General features: G+C 50.3%; 1 protein-coding gene across 2 annotated transcripts in view; it reads right to left on the bottom strand.

The window, feature by feature from the left end:
• Nucleotides 1–10,588: 10,588 nt before the first annotated feature.
• ARB2A (ARB2 cotranscriptional regulator A) overlaps nt 10,589–19,791 on the bottom strand; it is a 259,865-nt gene continuing 250,662 nt past the window's right edge. For both annotated transcript variants that reach the window (XM_031605280.2, XM_090131936.1), the window contains one exon: nt 10,589–12,382. In XM_031605280.2, the coding sequence (XP_031461140.1) occupies nt 12,240–12,382 (143 nt within the window). In that variant the 3' untranslated portion in view covers nt 10,589–12,239. The remainder of the gene's footprint in view (nt 12,383–19,791) is intronic.

Below are 19,791 nucleotides of genomic sequence, written 5' to 3'. Positions count from 1 at the left end.
ACCTTAGACATCCCTGCATCTTAAAGGATTCCCAACGATGTTATTTAAGGAGGAATTTGCTGTAATTTAATTGCACATCAAGGGGGAATGGCACGGTCCTGGACGCGGAGCCCGCCTACGCTGCATCCCGCGGCTCTCCCACGCGCGTCCCTCAGCGGAGCTGCGCCTACAGCCGCCCTGTGCCGCAGTGACAGGTCGGACCGTGCGGGACGGCCGCCCCTCAGGCAGCCGAAGGGACCCCCGCTTTCTTCCCCTTTCCCCCACAAATGGGCCTTCCTCCCACCCTCGCCTTTTCCAATGATAACTGTCACGATACGGGGGAAGCGAACCCCCCGCGGGGCTCTGAGAACTGGGGGAGTCCCAACTGCACCTCCGCCGTGGGTCAATGTGGCAGTCCCGCGGGGGATCCAGGGGAGACACCCCAGCTCCGGGCCTCGCTGCGGGGGCCTTGCAGCCGGGGGTGTCCCAGGGAGATTCCCTGTGTCTGTGTGCGCACTCCGCGCGGGTGTGAGGGTAGGGGGACTCAGTCAGATCCTCCCTGAGTCACAGGGAGTTTCTTTCTTTTTCATTCTCTTTTTGTATTTCCTTTTTTTTTTTTTTTTTTTTTTTTTTTTTCCCTTCAGCCCCCCTTCCCTTCTCCCTTTATTTTTTTCTTTTCTTTTCTTTTTTTTTTTTTTCCATATTTTTTCTCCTTTTCCCTCCCCAAAGGCCATAGCATCGCTGCTCACACGGACACGCGGACCCCCAGCCCTCTCATTCTGTGCCTTGAAGGGGTGGTTTGTGCTCTCTGCCTGGGCAAAGGGTTGGCAGGGGATTGCCATGTGCAGTTATGGGAAAGAAATAAGCACAAACCCACAGTTCTGTCTTGGTTGGTAAAATCATTAAAATATGTGAAGTTTGGATGTATGCGAACATAGTGGACAGAGCCTGCGAGGAGGGTCCCACTTTAGGACAGGGTCTTTATTTAAAGATTTGCGGGGTGGGTGGGTGGGTGGGGGGGGGGAAGGAATATCCCACAAAGCCCCGTTATACACCGATAACAAAACGTGTCACATCTTCACTTATTGCCGGAACAGAGCCGTGCCCTCATCTGAACACCTCCGAAGTGATTATTGGATTCCTCTCTGATAAATCAGTTTGTGAAACCGAGCCGGGAGCACACAGACAAAAAGGTGGGAGGGAAGGAGGAAAAAAGAAAAGGAGAGAAAGGAGAGGGAGCTTTGCTCGCGCCGCGTCCCTCATTGCACCTTCCCAGTTCCGCGGGAGTGTCCCTCCGCCCGCTCTTCTTCCGAAGGAGCTTTCGTTGGTGACAGCTGTACATGCTTTGAAATAAGCGGTTTGCACTTGGGGTGAGGAAGGGGGAAACCCAGACCATATTTTCTATTATTATTATTATTGTTGTTATTGCTATTATTAGCAGTATTATTCCCTCCCCTCCGATCAGATATGAGAACTTTTTATTATTATTTTTCTTCCCCCCCCCCCCCCCCCCGAGAGTGTGGAATGAAGGACACAGAGATGGTGTATCGGTGAAAGGAAGAAAGTGGCCTTTTAATGAGAACTAAAGGAAACCAAAACGCAGACGAAGTGCACCGTAAAGGCTGCTTGAAAATACTATGTGATCCCCGAGCGCAGCTACCGCGCAGGTTTGGTGATGGGGAGCTCACCGCGCAGAGGTGTGTATAACACTGTTTTTCCCTTCGATAATTATAGATACGTGTCACAGACTCTTTGCAAAGAGCCAGGAGACAGCAAAGACCCTTTGCTGCTGCAAATGAAGAAAGAGAGCCAACGCCATTAAAAAAAAAAAAAAAAAAAAAGAAGGCGAACCCACCCGTACCTGCGCGCTGCAGGATGCGGCGGTCCCCGCCCAACCGTCGTGCCCCGTGCCCATCTCCCGACCCTGGCTGTACTGCATCACAAGTCTGCACAAGCAACGGAGCGATAAATCCTACCAAAAATAAGACAGATCTCCACATCGATGTGTAATAAAGTTAAAGGACATTGTTTTGTCAGACAAGCGCTAAGTAGAAAATAAATCTTTGGGTCTGGGGAAACAAAACGCAGTGCTGTTGGCATGTGTGTAAATTTACTTTTAAAAGCAATAAATCAATGTTAAATTAAACAGCTGGGTTCCTATCTCGGAGAATGGTCCGCGGTGAAGGAAACCTCGGCGGAGCCCGCTCCCTGTCCCGACCACGTCCCCGCGGGCCGGGGGGCACCCACTGGGGGACACCCAGACATGGGGCACCTATCTGGGGGGGCACCCGAACGGGAGGCTCTCAGCCGGGGCGGGACTTGCCCCGATCCTTGGGGCCCCGCCGAGCCGCCCCCGCTGCCTTGCGCCGGGGTTAAGCAGAGTAACCCGCCGAAACTGCTCAATGCTGGCATTATCTGAGCGCTAATTTCATCATTTCTGCATCAGGAGGCAGAGGCACGGCACGCAGCGCGCTGCCCTGCCTGTCGCTGGGATCTAATGGGGACTGCCCGTCTGCGGGGCAGCCGCGAGGGGTGCGAGGAAATGGGGTGCACCTGACACGCTGTGTGCAGTGCGATCCTTCGGATGATGAGAGAAGGAGAGAAAGGAGGCGAAAGGATTGGGGAGAAAACGGGGAGAGTAGAAAGAAGGGGAGAAAAGAAAGGGAGGAAGGAGGAGAGAAAAAGAACGTGAAGAGAGAGAAAATAAATACGAAGACAGGGAAGGAAGAAAGGAAAATGGAAAGAGAGAAAAAGGAAGAAAGGAAGAAAAATAAGAAGAGGGAAAGAAAGAGAAAGAAAGAGAAAGAAGGAAGAAGGAAGGAGAACGGAGCTGAAAAGACGTGCAGTAACGATGCAGCACTCCGGTGTAGACACAACGCGAATCAATAAGTTATTAAAAGCCCCGAACAACAAAAGCAATATTGCTGAGCAGAAAACAGCTTGGTTTTCTGTTAGAGAATGTCTGTGTCTGACCGAGAAATTTGAAATTATCAAGTAAAATTTTAGAAGGACTGAGAATAAAGGTATTTGAATGCATTGGCTCTCACTGGTGTTACTCATTCTCTCCCAAGTATGGGGACGAAGGCTCGGACGGAGGATTCGCGGTGACAGCAGTAGTGCACTGCCTCCCGTTCCTCTTCCCGCTGTGTGCACACTGTTCGCTTTATTTTTGCAGAAATGATACAAACAAGACGCAAAAGCACTCATTTTTTAAATTTATTATCATTATTTTATTTTATTTTTTTTCCCCACGAGATCCCTGCAACTTTCAAAAAAATAAAAGGTGACCCTTGGCGGGACGGGCACCGCAGCGGACATCACACCCGGTCTGCCTTTGTTTTGCTCTCTTAGAAAGAAGGATCCCAACACACGGCAAAGTTGGACGCTGTGTTAGTTTGTTTGCAGATAAGGGCATTTTGGTCTCCAAGTTCCACCCCGAGAGCTGCGATCAGGTAACAGTCACAGCAGTGCGTTCTGCTCATCACAAACAGCCTTGGCCATTCGGCCGCACTCTGAATGCTTCACGCATAGCCAGGACAGAGCCCTGCTTGCATTTTGCTGCAGTTATTTCAATTTCCCACCACAGCAGAGTCCCGAAGGTCGGTCAACACCGCTCAGGTGCTCTCTGCGCACCTCCCCCGCACAGAAACGCACGCGGAGCGGAGCGTGCGATAGGGGAGTTAATTAGGAAAGATGGAGAAATAGATTATCCTAATAAACAGGCGAACAAATGAAGGACAAAGAAGCGAGCGGTCCCCTCGGATGATAAACGGGGCTGCCCCCGCTCCTCCCCCGACGTCTGAAGCGTCCGGGTGGCGGAGGAGATGCGGGGGCCTCTGCGTTTTCTCCACGTTTTGCTCCGCGCTCAGCTCTGCGGTCGGCTCCGCACTCGCTCCGCGCCGCCGCGCCGTTTCCAGGGGCCGGGGCTAGATGGCGCTCCGCCCCGCGGGACCGCAGCTCCGCGCCCGCGGCCGCGCAAAGCCCGCGCGGTGCCCTGGTGGGAGGGAGTTGGCACCCACGCGTGTTCGCGGGGTTCGCGCGTGGGTTTCGCGCAAACGGGGCCGGGTTGTGCCCGTGGTCACGAAGGGTACGGGGAAGTTGCCCGCGGGTGGGAATAGGAACGCGTGGTATGGAGTATCACTCCGTTATTATCCGATCAAAGCAATTGTGGCGCGTGTAAAGTGTGAGTGTCATCAGAGCGAATGCGGCCTTTGGTCCCTTTAGGGCTTTCCGTGGGTGTCTGAGGGCTTTTCCCCACCATAATTGGTAACACTTGCGGCAGGCATGGACAGCTCTCAGCGCTGGGAGCAAGCGAGCACCTCCCAGATCCCTTCCAGGGCTCCATAGCAATTTTATGTTTGAAGAGCAACAGAAAGTTCCGAGCGGGAGTACTCCTTTTTGCAGAACAAATCTCAGAAAAGTTACCACGAGAGAGCAAACAAACAGAGCCCTAACTATTGATTTGGACCACCGGGCTGTAGCCACCACCCGAGCTTTTATCACTTGGGTTGGGCGCTCTCCATCACCTGCATCGATCCCTCCGTACCCGAAGGGAATTGGGCTATGGCAGGGGAAAGAACAGCATCAGCATATCCTGGGAGCGCTCCTGCAGATGAGCACGGGGGCGGTGGTGCCCAGAGCGCACCTGGGCTCATTTTTCCGGAAACGTGGCATCTCCATTCCGTCGGGATGAATCCGAAGGAGAGCGAGTGTCCCGACTGGGAAGCCTCACTGAAGATTTTGAGATGACTCGGACTCAGTGCCGTGGGATTTCCCACCCCAATAGGTGTTGGGCTGTGACCAGGAGGCGCTGAAAACCTAAGGCGGAAAATTTACAACTTGATCAGCTCCAAACCACACACACCAAAAGAATCTGCTACTGTTGCAAACATATGTTATGGATTAAGTTAAGCAAATGGCTGTAGCTTTGCAAGGTTGAGAGCTGATAATGAAAATTTGCACGCTAAAGAGCTTGGATTTTGTTCTAACCGCGTTTGCTAAAATGCCAACAAATCCCCTGTACCTTTTTGCACAAAAGCAGCCCGAAGCCTCCCACTCGGCTGCGGGAAGCCCTGCCAGCCGCCCGCCCGGGCCGGGATTCGTTCAGGGCACGGAGCACTGGGAGGCGCAGAGCTCCCCAGAGCCGCCCGCTCCCGCCTGCGCCGGGTCCAGCCTGGGGAGGTTCCAGAAGGGACAGCCACTGCCCCGTGTCCCGGCACCGCGGGACCCTGGGTTTGTTTTTTGTCCCCTCTCTCCTCCTCGGTGCAAACCCTCGGGGCAAAGTTTATCTGTCCTCCCCCACCTTGCACTGAGGAAGACAGCGGTTGTGAGGAGGAAGGCTGTATCCGAGACCCCCCGTGCTCGCCTCCCCTCATCTCCCCGTGTCGTCCCCGTACCCACGCCGGTCCCTACTGGCACTGAGCGTCACTACTGCAGGGACGAAGCCACAGCCGCAGCGCGCCCAGAGGCGTGGTGATGGTCGTCGGCCGTCGGCCTGGCCCTGGGGTGAGGCTGGGGCGTCATTGGGCATCGAGCTGAGGGGGGCAGAAGGGGGCTCGTCCTTCTCATCGCGAGCAGACGGAGCTGGTGTGACATTGATAAATGGGTGAAAAGGGCGACAAGTCCCTTCCGACGACTTTGAAGGGTTACAGGAAGAGGAGTGGAGAGAGCAGAGGAAGTCTGAGACTCCCTCTCGGGCAGGGGAGGATTTATTTCATATCAAAGAGAAAAGGAAAAAGAAGTTACTGGGAAAGCAAATAAAATAGATTTCCCCTTATTAGGGGAATCTCTTCTCCGGGGCAGAGAGGAAACTGAGGGGAGAAATATGCATCTGAGCATGGACAGCATGGGGACAGTGTGGGGCAGTACGGGACTGCGGCCGATGTCACAGCCCTGCGGCATGGGCTGAGCTCTGTGGAGGGAATGGGGACCTAAAAGAGCAATAACAAAAATGTAAGAAAGAAAACAACCACAAGAGAACATAACTGTCAGCGCTCGGGGCACAAACCACAAAAGCTGGGACGGATTCAAACGAAACTTCAGCTCCCGCGTTTGCTCTCAAAGCTCTCGGGACGCACGGGACGAGATGGGAACTGGGGGATATTCCTGACCATGGCAAAGGAGTAGTGAGAGCAAAGCTGTTTCCATTTTCCCTTGATATAGATTCAATTTTTTTAATACACTATGCTTATAATGAAAGAAAGGTAGGACGAAAGAAGAAAAAAGAAAATAAATAAAAATAAGTTAAACGGAAAATTAAACCATTCCAGATGAACATTCAGAGCTACAAAATGTTCAAGCCTTTGGTTCGTCTGGGTCAGCCCGTGGCTCCTTCAGTGCCGCAGTAGTTGGGCGAAGCCCGCGCTGGGGGAATAGGGCAGAGAGCAGCCTGGACCCCCCCACGGCAGTACTGAGTTGTTGGCGGCGTGAGTAGGGCCGGCCAGCTCCAGCAGGACGAGAGCCGCCAGAACAGAGCACCCTCAAAGGACATGAGGACGGCGAGCCACCGGGCCGCCGAAGGGGTCATGGAAAAAACGGATTCCCCGTCGCGGTCCTAGAGGTGTCCCGGGAGGGGAGCACAGAGGCCCGAGCTCTCCCCGGGGGCCATCCCTGCGGCCAGATGTGGAGCCGGAGGACAGGCTTTCTGTGCCACCCCGGATCCGGTGGTCCCGTACCCACAGGGAGAGACGCCCTAGAGAGCCGGATGAAGTATCACAGGCATTGAACTGTTTGTCCCTTTCTCATTTTCCCTCAGTGAAGTGCACCCAGAAAGCCCCCGTTCCAATCCTCTCCGTCCGAGGCAGCCCAAGGGGCTCCCAGGCGGCGGGATCCTAGGCTTCCCCTTTTTCGGAACTTGTCTCTCCGGGGGTCCCGGTTCGCAGGAATGCGGGGGTCTTCCGCCGAGCCCTTTCCCCACCCCCGGGCCGGATCCCCGAGGAGCGGCGGCTCCCGCAGCCCGCGGCCGTGCCGCGGCGGTGGCGCTGTCCATGGTGCTGGGTCCGCCCGACCGCCGCGAGCACCGCGGAGCCCCGAGGGGGCGGCGGGGGGCGGGATCTGGGCAGCGCGGATGGGGTTGGGGGGGGGGGGGGGATGGCGGGGATCCGTGGCTTTGTCCCGCGTGGGAAGCGGTGCCACAGCCAACTTTGCCCGTGTCCCGGAGGTTCGGGCAGCTCCCCCTTTTCCTGCTACCTCCCGAAGAGAGGGTAGGCAGAAATGGCAAAGGAAAACATTTCGTATCCACGGAATTTGTATTGCTATAATGGTAATTAAAAAGAAATAAATAAGGTGCACTTAAAGAGGTATAGGGCGTGAAAATTTCCCATCCAGCCTTCGTCCCAGGATCAAATCAAATCCGTTGACTAAACTAGTGACAGTGCTCAGTGGGAGCGAAGGTAGAAGTTAAAACGTATGAGAAGGACACCGGGAGCCTCTGGCCGAAGCTCCCTACAAGCGTTGCATACCGATGGCACTGCCACGCTCCGTGCCGCACCTAGCAGAGCTGCGGGACCCGGCCCACTATCGGGGAGGGGAAGTTATTTTCGCTCCCGCCGGTGGCAGTGGGCTCTTCACTTAGGGTGCTTCACAAAAGAAGGGGGAAAAAAAAAAAAAAAAAAGAGAAGAAAAGAGAAGAGAAGAGAAGAGAAGAGAAGAGAAGAGAAGAGAAGAGAAGAAAAGAAAAGAAAAGAAAAGAAAAGAAAAGAAAAGAAAAGAAAAGAAAAGAAAAGAAAAGAAAAGAAAAGAAAAGAAAAACAAACAAGCAAACAAACAACAACAACAAAACAAACTAAGAAAAACCCACCACCACCACCACCAACAACAAAAAAAAAACCACCAAAAACAACAACAAAAAACAACAATAATTCAGTATTTGGTGAGTTTGGATTAAAAAGAGAGGGCGTAAAATGTTCTCGGGAGCGGGGAGATGCGCGTTTGCGTTATTCATCTGATTGTGTCCTAGATGGCAACTTTAAAGAGGGAGTTTAAAGGCAGAGCTCTGGAGACAGCTCTTTGCCAGGCATTAGGGGATTAGGTGGGGCTTGAGCAAAGGGAAATGGGAATCACAAAAGAGGACGGCCCGGGCCTCTCTGGTGAGGGGTCAGTTCTCCCCGTGCCGCACTTCGCGAGCAATAACCGCTCTTGTCTGCGCCGGGACAAACCCGCCCGCAGACCAGCCCTCGGGTGCGTTCCTATGTGCTGAACCCCGCGGAGGGGTGCGGGGCAGTGTGCAGGTATAACGTTTCGGCCATGGACCCGACGGATCGCGACCCACGGCCCGGGGCTGGGCGACCCGCGGTCCCACGTGGGCGCTGCGAGAGGCGGAGCGGGACATACAGTGAGACAACTCCCCGCAGGGCAGCGCCGCGGCGGCGCGATGCTCTCCCCAGCACTGAACTCATTCCCCACTCGTGTTTCAGGCCGGGAAAGTCTTCCGGGGTTATGTTCACGGAAAATCTCGAGGCCGCGTGGTATAGCCAGTGCTGCTGCCCTGAGGGTCGGCACGCGGAGCCTCCTTGTGCCGGACGCAGGGAGGGCAAAAAGGGGTGCTGAGAGGGGACCTTCCCCTACGTGCCTCCCCGGCAATGGTCACAGCGTGACGAACAGAGAAGCGACTCAGTTTATGAGCAAGTTAAACCGGGGCGGCACGTCTCCGAGGATTCACAGCTCACCTACACGTCTGAGAGGTCCTCAGGAAGTGTGAATGAATACATTTCTGAATACACTTCTTCCTTTTTTTTTTTTTTTTTTTTTTTTTTAATAATCTCAGAACAAAAACCCAGGGTGCTGCCGGGGGCAGGGCTCCGCCGCAGCCCGCTTCCCATCAGAGAAGCCCTTCCTCCTCCGTCTGCACCAGGAGAGAAGCTCGCAGGGTGCGCGCCACAGCTGCGTGATCCGCAGCGAACGCTGCGGCACGGCAATGTCCGACTCCCACATCTTCACACGGGGCCAGGAGGGAGAGCGCTCATGAGGAAGAATAAAAGTGCTCGGAACAAGTGGGACCGCACCCATCGGCCAGTGCGGGCTCGGAGATCATTTGCCTCTTCCCATTTGGCCACTTTTTGTTTTTGCCACCATTGAAATGACAGTAGTTAGGACGGCGAAATGCGGAGATGCAGTAAAGCTGCTTGTCTGAATCCACTTTGAAGTAATAATGCTGTTGGTCTGAAATCCAGATCTGCCCGCTAATCTCTGGTTTTGCCTTCAAATGGAATTCAGATACAAAGAGCTTGGAAAGATTTTGCGTCTATTCAAGAGGCACAAAATCTTCAATTTTCTGAGGAGCAAAAACTCCCCAAGAAACTTCATATAGCTCCTTGGGTTTTGCTTAGCATACGTGATAAAACATTGATTGTCGCAGTCTGGTGACCCATGAAATTTGGGGGTTAGTTTTCTCTTCAGACCAGAGCATATAATTATGCAAATAAAGAGCTGTCACCGATCTAGTGAAATACTCACAAACACACGCAATCCGAAATGGAACAGAAATGTGAAAATTTGCGGCATTACTATGGTACAATGATAAATGACATCTCCTCCCAACTTTCTCGAGAAGTGCGTATTTCACACTTTGTCGATACAACGCGGGCGCGCACCGAGGCGCGCATACCCGTCCCTGCAGGATCCGGGTACCCACAGCTGCGTGCACACACACACGCGCATCCCTCGATCTGCGAGATGCAGCGCTGTCCGAGCGCTCGGCGCGGGACGTGCACGCTCCTGGCAGCTCGTTTCGGGTTTGGCTGAGACGACTAAGGTGCAACGTGTGGCTCCACGCAGCCTTAGATGTGACACTTTCTTTTGTACTTCTGAATGAAATACCTAGAGGGGGAAAGAAAACAATCGGTGATGTTTCTCGCGGACAGGGGAGGAATGTCCTTTTCCACGAAAAGCCGCATCTTTTGACCGAGTCCTGGAGAACTGCACCGTGATGGCTGTAACCGGCGTGCAGCAATGGGCGCACGATGCAAATGAGCGGTTGATTTGCCTACCCCCACCCCCCCTCCCATTTTATTTTCTGCAGTCCCGCTGTGTTGTGGGGTTCACATGGGGCCGATGGCTGCTTTCCTGGAGGAGCTTTTTCCCCGCTCCCCTTCCTGGCGAGGAGATGCGGCTCTCGTCGGCCCATGCACCGTGCAGAACCCATCCCACTGTGTATTTATATGTATATATTTTTGATTTCCCTCCCTACCCTGAAGTCCCGCAAGACGCGCGCATGCTACGCACACCACGCCCGATGTCCCGAAGTCCCCCTGTGATGCAATGTGAACAGGCTCAAGTCAGACCTCGGCTGCTAAAGAAATCACTGCCTGAGACGGGAGATGATTAACTTTAAAAAACATCGATCCAAAGGAACCCACTTCTCCCTTCTCCTGAGTGCTTGAGAGGCTCTCACCGTACTCTGACCGTGGGGGTGCAGATAACGGGGCTTTCTCCCACCCCCCCTCCCCGCAGTGCCCCCATCCCGCACATCCCGCACCCGCGCATTCCCTGCGGACAGAGCAGAGCTGCCCGCCCCTCCCGGCCCGCCCCGCAGGGTCCCCTCCCCCGCGCCCCCGGAAATCCACAAAGCTTCTCCCCAGGCTCGACCCAGTTTATTATGACTAACATTTTATTTAGATGATCGACTTAAGGACAGGGAGCCGCCTAGGCGCTCCGCTCTGCCGTTTCCCAGTCACTGGGGGGTGGGGGTGGATGCAAAGCCCCCCCGGAAAGGTGCAGTGCAAGGGGCAACTCCAGCCCCGGTTGGGCCCCTTTCCCACGTGGAAGGGCGTGGAGCTCGGCGCTGGGACAGAGAAGCAGGAGCTGGGATGAGAGCATCTTTATTTTTGGTCGTGGGGGGCTCGCTGTGCTTTACAGATCCTTGTGGAAGCACAAGCCAGGTGAAGGCACGATAAGGAAAAGCCGTAAGAACTGGGCAATCATTACAAGTAGAAAAATCATTTCTTATCCACTCTTAAAAAAAGAAATTAATTCCCATAACGTTTGGCAACTCGGCCCTCCAATGGTGTCGGACGGCGGCTGGGAGACAAACTTCCCTGGCCCTCTGCTCCTCCTCCTCCTCGGATTGCAGAAGATGCTCTTCCCCTCCACACCCCTAAGGGGACCGGGCCAAGCCTCTCTCCCTACCTCCCTGCCGCAGTTCTCTGCGGGAATCTGCTGTGCAAAACCCGCATAGGCTGCACCTGACATACCAAAATCGAGGTTTCCCTAGAATCACAGGAATGCAGAACAATTTGTGCTCAGAACTGTGAGCCCTCCAGGGGCACAACCTCAGCACACCCCCAGACCCTGCCCTTAAGTGTGGAAGATCACAGGGGAGGGATGAGCTGGGGGGGTCCTGAACTCCTGAGTGGCATGGTGAGTTTCACCTCCTCATCGCTAACCACATCAGAGGCGAGGTGGGCATGGCCACTGCAGAAAAGATCACTTCAATTTAGCATCATCAAACCTAAAAGAGCTTAATTAGTGTGCTCACAGGCTGGGCACGCCGTCGGGCATGTCGTGCAGCTGATGCAGTGCAGAGCGGCACCCAGCACAGAGGGAGCCGAAGAGTGGGCGGGGGTACACACCAGTGGCAACGTCCTTAGAAACCCAGCATGTGAAAACGGAAGCATTTTTGCATTTAGAAATAAACAGGAAAACGTGGCCTTTCCCTTTTTGTTTCTTTTTTTTTTCTTTTTTTTCTTTTTCTTTTTTTTTTCTTTTTTTTTTTTCTGTCATATTTCACAGTGTGATCCAGGCAGTTAATGAATAGCCACTTTTTAAAGTGGAGCTTTCAAAAGGAAGATAAGATCCACAGATAATGCCATTGATCCAGCAGGTGGAGAAAATCTCTAGAACAAAGGGGCTTTTCCATAAATCTGGACCAAACTTCTCTGACCCTCCTACCAGCAGAAAATGAAAGACTGAAGAGCTGATCCCACTTGGTCACCGAGAAAGAGAAGACTACTGGATCTAGAAACGCAGCCCCGGCAGGGCTATGTCAGGGCAATTAGAGCTGCACGATGCTGCACTGTGCAGTACCACTGTCAGCCTTAATCTGTGCGTTGATGGGCAGCACGAAATCCAAGTTACAGCCCACAGGAAGCACAGCCAGTGAACCCATATTGCTTTGACAGTTGCACTCATCTAGAAATAATGCAAAACGTTATTTAGATGTATACATCACGACCCTGTGCTCTAGGAAGAAAACAATCTAATGAGGGGCTGGGAGACTCCTTGCAGAGAGCGAGCAGCGAAGAGACTTCTCCCCCTTCCTCCTTTTACAATTCTTCGTATTTTATCCTATTGGAGCGCCGCATTGGGGCTGGCTTCACTGAGCTGTTCTTTGCCTCTATTGCTTCGCTGAAGAACTTGAAAATGGATGGAAAGCTCTTCCAGGAAGTCAGTTCATGACGCTCCGTACCTGCAAAAGAAAGTCACAGCATGAGTCACTTCTTGGTGGCCTGGGCATTGCAGCCAACCTGCGCTGCAGACATAGCCGTGCGGCACACAGTGATTGGGCTCTGCTTGTGTCAGAATGGCAGAAGTCCAGTGGTGTGCCTGTCCAGGGAACACACAGTGTCCCGTATGATTGGCTCCATGGAAGCATCTTTTCTGTCCAACTGAGAAGTGCTGGTATGCTTAGTCCTGTACCTTTTGTTTTTCACAGCTTTTAGCTTGATACACGCATACTAGCAAAACCAGAGGCCAGACTTCAGCAACAATCACTGCAAGGCGGTGGAGCTTCCTTCCTCAAAAAAACCAAACCTGACACATGGGCAGAAAGCAAGTGTCATTCCACTCCTCCTTCTGCATCCCACTCAACCGTATCTCTTCGTTTGCTGGGTGTTTCAATTGCTTTTCAAGTATTTCCTTGAATGTGTGCTGCATAGCTCGACTTATAAAAACAAACAGGAAAATGTCCCAAATCAACCCAAGAGAAGTGCTCACCTTCCCGTGGAGCCAAGCACCGGGGAAGTGCAGGGATCTCTTCCTGGAGACCCCAGTTACATGGAGACGCTGCCTGGAAGTCTCTGGATCCCAGGCCTCTGTTTGATACTTTAACACTGTTAATGATAATTCTTTAGTCTGTAATAGTAGGTCATTGCTATGGTTACTCTACAATGGCGCAACACTTCACTTTCCCCTTCAGCTATTCGCTGAGACCCGGTAACCACATTTGTTGCCTAGCAACAGTTTTGTGACAGTACCACGATCTGGGGGTGACGACAAGGAAGGACGTGGTAGGCCAGCGGGGACAGCAGGCACAGACCCTTGTCCTGTAGGACTCTCACCCGTGTCCCAGCACAGGACACGAACCCTCGGCACGGCTGGTGTCACTGCGGTGCCTGAAGGCCTTCCGTGGTGCGTCGCCAGGCAGTGCCACATGTGTGTCACCTGCCAGTGCAGGTTTTATGGATGGACTGGATGCCAGAGTGCAGACAGACGGTGCTCCTGACAGACAGGTCCCCTCGCACACCTGTGTCACACACATGGAGCGCAGTGCAGAGCCCCGCCAGGCACAAGGCCTCACAGATGGCTCCCCAGGCCCGCACCAACACAGAGCCGGCGCCATCGCCTGCCTGCAGCCATCCCCTTCTGTCCCTGTCGCATTCATGTGCATTAATATCTGCTGGATTCAATTAGGTGAAAATACAGGCAGCGAACATTATGCTTTTCTTTCTCCCTCTCTCTCTCTCTCTCTTTTTTTAATCAACAACGTTCCTCCTTTGTGAAAGGGCCATCCAGAAACAAAGAGTGACAAAACAATAAGTTTCTGAAGCCTCCCCTTCCCTTTTTCTGCCTTGCCTTCTCCCATGCACTCTCCTCATTTCCTCAAGAGAGATCAGGCTCACATTCACTGGTGCTTCTGAAACTGATTAACCTAAAGCTTTCCTGTAGCAACCCTTCTCAACCCACCCCTCTCAAAAAACAATTCAAGCTTTGAATCTAGAGGGACTCAATGATTCAGTGGTCTAAAGCAATTTTAACACTCCCTATTTTCTCCTTCCTAGTGACTATCTTACTGACAGATGAACAATTTCCCTGGTGATAAAATCACTACAATGGCTATTTAGTTTCTGGGATTATGACGATTCTTTGCCTGATTAATACTGCAATAAGAAAAGCTTGCCAAGTATCTGCCTTGGCCCTTTATAGTCATTTAAAGGTCAAATTTTGTCCTTACTTATTCACATTCAACTACCACTAAAGGGAGAGCCCTAAAAATTTAACACTGCACAGACTGTGCATTTATGATTTATATACCAAAGGCTTGGGAAATTTGACAGAAGTGAGAGGAGTTATGTCCTCAGGGTGATGACAGATTTGGCCATAACGTTTTTGCCAGAGGAAAAATATCATTGATGACTGCAATCTCACTTGTGTATTTAGTAGTAGACAAATCTAAATTAAATGGGTGAGAAGCCATCTATTTTTTGATGGAAATAATCATTTGTGAGGGCCATATAATAAGAAGCTTTCGTACAGCTAAGATACTCAAAGGTACGTATCCTCATAGTGCTCACTAATTTCAATAAATATGATTATAAACTGCACAACTCAGAACACCACATTAAGCAATGTTTTGGAGCATGATGTATGGAATGTGGTGTAACAAAAAGATGTATGCAAACTGCTACATGTGGCAGACAGCTGGAATATCCTAAACTATGCTAGGTCTACTGCTGCAGAAGGACAAAATCCATCAACCTTACTTCTCCCAACCCCAAAGAGACCCAGAGGGGGATACGAAAGGGGTCACTCGGGGATCTGCAAATGGATGTGAGATAGTACTGGGGAATCATCAGCATGGCACAGTAAAAAAAAACACAGAAAGGGTTTGAGAGAGAAGTGACCTCCTGGCTTCCAGTGCAAGAGGAGGTAAGGAGAGATGGATTTGTGTTTTACCAAATGCAGGACACAGTCAGGAAAGAATTCCAAAAGTGGATCCAGCAATATGTGAGGTAACATGAGTAATCTAAAACAGTGAACAAGGTACAAGAATCAATTTATACACTGCAAGAAAGAGATACTGACAATTAGAAATAATGTGGACTTGGTGATACAGTTGTTAATACAAAAAATCAGGTAAGGGAATACTCGCTAAAATTTAATATACAAATCACCAGGTCTGGATGACATGCATCTGAAGGTCTTCAGGGAATCAGTTAATGAACTTGCTGAACTACTGGCAATTATTTCTGAGAATTCATGCACAATCAGGTAGGCATGAAAGGACTGTGATGGGGGGAGGAAAAAAACCAATCCTAATCTGAGAAAAGAAGGATTAAATAAAATTAACACACATAATATTTATGTTTGAATGCTATTAAAGCAAGAGATCTGAAAAACAAAAAACAAAAAACAACCCTCCCCAAAAAAACAAATGAAAAAACCCCAACAACCCTGAAAGTACCTTTAGGGTAACAGAAGCCTGAGAACAAAACAGGCTCAGATTTAACAAGAACAAAAAGGAACCAAATTCAACCACTTCACTGAATAACAAAAATTGGTGGGCAAAAGATAGATCAATTTCTGCATAGGTTAATCTGTGTGGGAGTAACCTGAAGAATCACAAGTGATTATGGCCTTCCTTATCTGGTAGGCTGCCACTGTCCTTGCCTCTTGTGCATCAGTATGCTTTGCTCCAGTATGGAGTCTTCACCAAGCCTGAGATTTCTGGGGCCAGATCCAGCCCTACATGACTCCTCACAGATGCTGTGGACAAGCCCTTCTGCAGGCATCCTACAGCACTCAGCATGAGCGCACTGGTGATGCCTGTGCTGCTCTTGTGGTGACCACAGTCACTGGGTGGCCATGGTGCCCATGTAGGTCCAGGCTCTGCCAGTGGGGCTCCGGCCAGCATCTCACCTCAGCATCATCCCTCACCTCCTCACACGCTAGGGCTTCACGGTCTTGTGAGTAAATGCTGTTGCACCTCTTGGGACGAGGTCAGAGCACTTAAGAAGATAACTAATACATAGTGATGCGAGGTGGAAAATATATCTATGGTGTCCCAGTGGGATTGGTATTGTGGTTCAAGTCTTTTAAACACAGCTATTACGGAGTGATCTAAAAAAATAACAAGACTGCTTATTATTTAACTGGATGAATTAAAAGATGACGTTGAATAGGAGATAAAGCAAAAGGAGGAGACAGAGAAAAAATAATAAAAATAATAAAGTAGAAGGAGTCTAAATGGGTAGAAGAAATGCCAAAGCGAAAAAAAATACAAAGTTTGGATTGATGACTGCAGAGGTGACTGCGTGTTGTGGCCAGGCGCACAGTGAGCACAGGCATGCAGACATCCTTGCTATTTCCCAACTTTGCTCCCACCCAGGAAAGCTGTCCTTTGATGGCACCGGGAAGGAGCACTGCCTGTCTGTGTGCTGCCATCGCCATCACTTGCTCTGGCGCAGTGGCAAGGCGGTCACTGCGGTCACCAGCTGTGCAGCACAAAGGTGCCCCCCTGCCGTGCCTGCCCACTGCGCGGCACAAAAACCTCCTCCTGTTGTGTTTAGAAGTGCGCAGCACAATGGCGACTCCCCACAGGGACGACACGATGTGTGGGACAAAGGTTTCCCATGCTGCACAGGAGCAGAGAGTCCTCGAGGCACGGCTTCGCACTGAGGCACGTCTGCAGAGAAAAGTTTCCAGGTTGAAAAGTTTCTCCACAGATATTAGCCACAACGCTGACCCAGGGTCTGATTCTTTAAGCAGCAGTTCAATACTTCAATACCGCAGGCTTCAAAAAGCATTAAGGGTGCTCCACGCCTCAGTATTTACTCCCTGATGGAGGAGACAGCCTGGCCGTTCTCCGTGGACACCTCGCATGGTGGAAAGCTTCCAGCCGGTGTTGGCAGGAGTGAATCCTGTGCCAGCTGCTACATCAGATCTCGTTCCCCACCACATTGCTTGCCTCTGTGCTTGTGGTGCCAGGCTTTGAAACACACTAGTGCAAAGAGCCTTATCAAAGCTCTCTCTGAATGTTTCAAAGGGTGAAAGGCAGCCTTCTGGGGCTATGTGCACAAACAGCAGCGATTTAAAACTTAGCAAGTGTGTTTTATTCATATTTATACAACACGGAGAAGCAATGCCATTCATTCTCCTTTTACAAACAAATGAACAAATCAACAGTCACATTCCCCTCTGACCCAGTGATGCAAATACCATTCAGAAAGATTTAATGGAAATTTATCTTTCTTTCTCCCATGATGCACACACGCACAAATTAAAGTCTTCATGTAAGACTTTATAGTCTTACATATGCCATTCTGCAATAGTGTTACAACGTGATTATACCATTCAAATCTTCATGTGTGTGTGAGAAAAAAAAGCATTCCTGCCTCTGATGCTACTAAATGACTTCTATATCACAGAGTTATTTCTAAACAGGTATTTAACTTTTTAACCTTTGGCTGTGTGAGATGTTATCCAGAATGACAGGTTTAACTATTTTAAATTCATAAGGTTTCTTCATTTACTATTCTTGGAGAAGGATCCCTTGGATCTGTACAAAGTGGAATGTGCTCTGTGGAAATTACCATGTCTGCTGAGTCTGTTTTGCTCTACTGATGTAAACTTCCAGATCTCAAACCCCAAAACAGAAGACTCTCTCGGAGCATCACGAGTAAAACTAAGGAAAAAGGAGACTTAATAAATGTCTTGTTTAAAGTCATTAAATGCTTCTGACAAGAAGCACGAGAGCTTCAGGAAAAACATTGGAAAGGAGTCTATTAGCTCAAGATGTTTGTGAACTGATGATCTTAGGAGCTTCTACATATGCTGTAGACTTCTGAATGGTGAAAAAAGGTTAAAAGCTTGGGAAAAATTAAGAGAGAAACCATAAACCAATTAATGAAATGGAAGTAGTGATTTCTGAGGGGATATTAAAACAAACAAACAAACAAAACAAAAGAAAAAGAACAAAACCTCAGTATGTTTAGTTTGGCTTAGAAGTAATTGTCTGTGGAGTCGTGGACATGATAACGATCTAAAAGTGTCTGGGTAGGGAAATTAATTCTTTGGAGGAACCAAGAGGGAAGAACTAGACAAAGCTGAAGAAATAAAAATACAGCTTATGAAGAGGGCTTACACTCACAGTAAGCTTGTTTAGATGGAATACTCATGCAAGGAAAATTGTGGGAAGCTGCTTGGCAAAGCTAGAGAATAGACTACACATACTAAGACATGTTATGCTAAGTTATTGTCTCCCGTGACACTGACAACAGTGTTTATTTTTGTCGGCCATTTATTATCTCTAGTATCTTTAATGGAATGGCAGAAACAGGGCAGTAAGAATCCCACTGATCCAGGACAAAGATTACCTCCGAGCTTCTATATTTGCATTTTTTTTTTTTTTTTTTTTTTTCTCCCTCATTTACAGCACACAATCTGCACACAAGGAGCAAGTGGCTTGAAAAGGTAATCAGATTTGTTACATCCTCCTCTCAGCTCACATGTAAAAGATGCAAAAATACATACAAGAGCTGAGTGCAAGCAAGGTTTTTAATGCAAGAAAGAGATTGGAGGCTAACACATCATCGTGGCTCTCATTTTCCAGCACTCTTCATTAAATATTAAGGGCAGTCCCATGAGCATGGGTCATTTGTTTGCTCCTCTGAGTGCTAACTGGCTAAATAAGTGAAAGTTGTAAGGTCATTCACATCTGAGCAGAGGTCACTGAAAGCCAAGAAATTTTCTGTTGAGTATGCATTATAAAAAGGAAAGAAAGAGTGCCAAACAGCTATGGAATCTTCCTAGTCAGAGCATGGCTCTGTGGCGGGGACAGACATGTCATTTCCACCAGTGCAATGGTCAGACTGTAGGCAGCTGCAGTTAATGCAAATGGTACGCAAGTACATTGAAGAACAGTGAATCAGAAAATGGCAACAGCTGAAGTGGAGGCTGATAAAATGGCATTTCAAGAGACAGAAATGTCACAATCCCTGGTTTTAAAGGAGTACCAGGCAGTGGGCTGGTTGTGGGTTGCTCTGGGGCGACTGGTTCTACACAACAAAACAGTTCACAAGTCCAAAATTTCTCCAAAATCGTTTTACAAAATGGGCAAGAGCACAGGCAAAAGGGCAAACCCAAATGAAACTGCTGCAATCTGCCTTGCAGCCTGTGTGGCCAGCAGAGACACGATGCTTGAACTGGCCCTCGGCCCCACAACCTGGGGTGGATGGAAACTTGTTGCCAGCACAGCTTCCACAAGGTTCAGCAATGGAGTTGGGACAAGGCCATTTGGCAGTTGGCAGGGAGGCAGTGGGCAGGACACTGGCTAGCAGTTCATGAGGTCTGCAGCAGACCTGTGTGCTCTTGTCCTGGTGGGGGACTTCAACCATCCGGACATTTGTTGGAAAAACCACACGGCGAGCTGCAAGAGCTCCAGAAGGCTCTTGGAATCCATTGATGATAGCTTTCTGGTTCAGGTATTGGACAGACCGACCAGAGGTCAAGCGTTGCTGGACCTGCTGCTCACCAACGCTGAGGAGATCATCAAAGGCGTCAAGGTTGGAGGATGCCTAGGCTCCAGCGATCATGCCCTGGTTGAGTTTGTGATCTCAAGCGATGTGGGCCTGGTAAAGAGCAGGACCAGGACGCTGAACTTTAGAAGAGCAGACTTCAAGCTACTCAATGGAATGCTGGCCAAGATCCCCTGGCGCGCTGCCCTCAAAGATAAGGACGTTGAGGAGAGCTGGCTGCTCTTCAAGGATGCCCTCCTGGCAGCACAAGAGGTCTCCATTCCCCTGATTAAGAAAGTGGGCAGGAGAGGTAGAAAACCGGCATGGCTCAGCAAGGACCTGCTAAGAGAACTGAGGGTGAAGA

The sequence above is a fragment of the Phasianus colchicus genome, chromosome Z (assembly GCF_987193195.1).
Source record: "Phasianus colchicus chromosome Z, bPhaCol1.hap1.1, whole genome shotgun sequence".
Taxonomy (NCBI): Eukaryota; Metazoa; Chordata; class Aves; order Galliformes; family Phasianidae; genus Phasianus; species Phasianus colchicus.
Note: the sequence above shows the minus strand (reverse complement) of the source record. Positions and strands in the feature narration are given on the sequence as shown.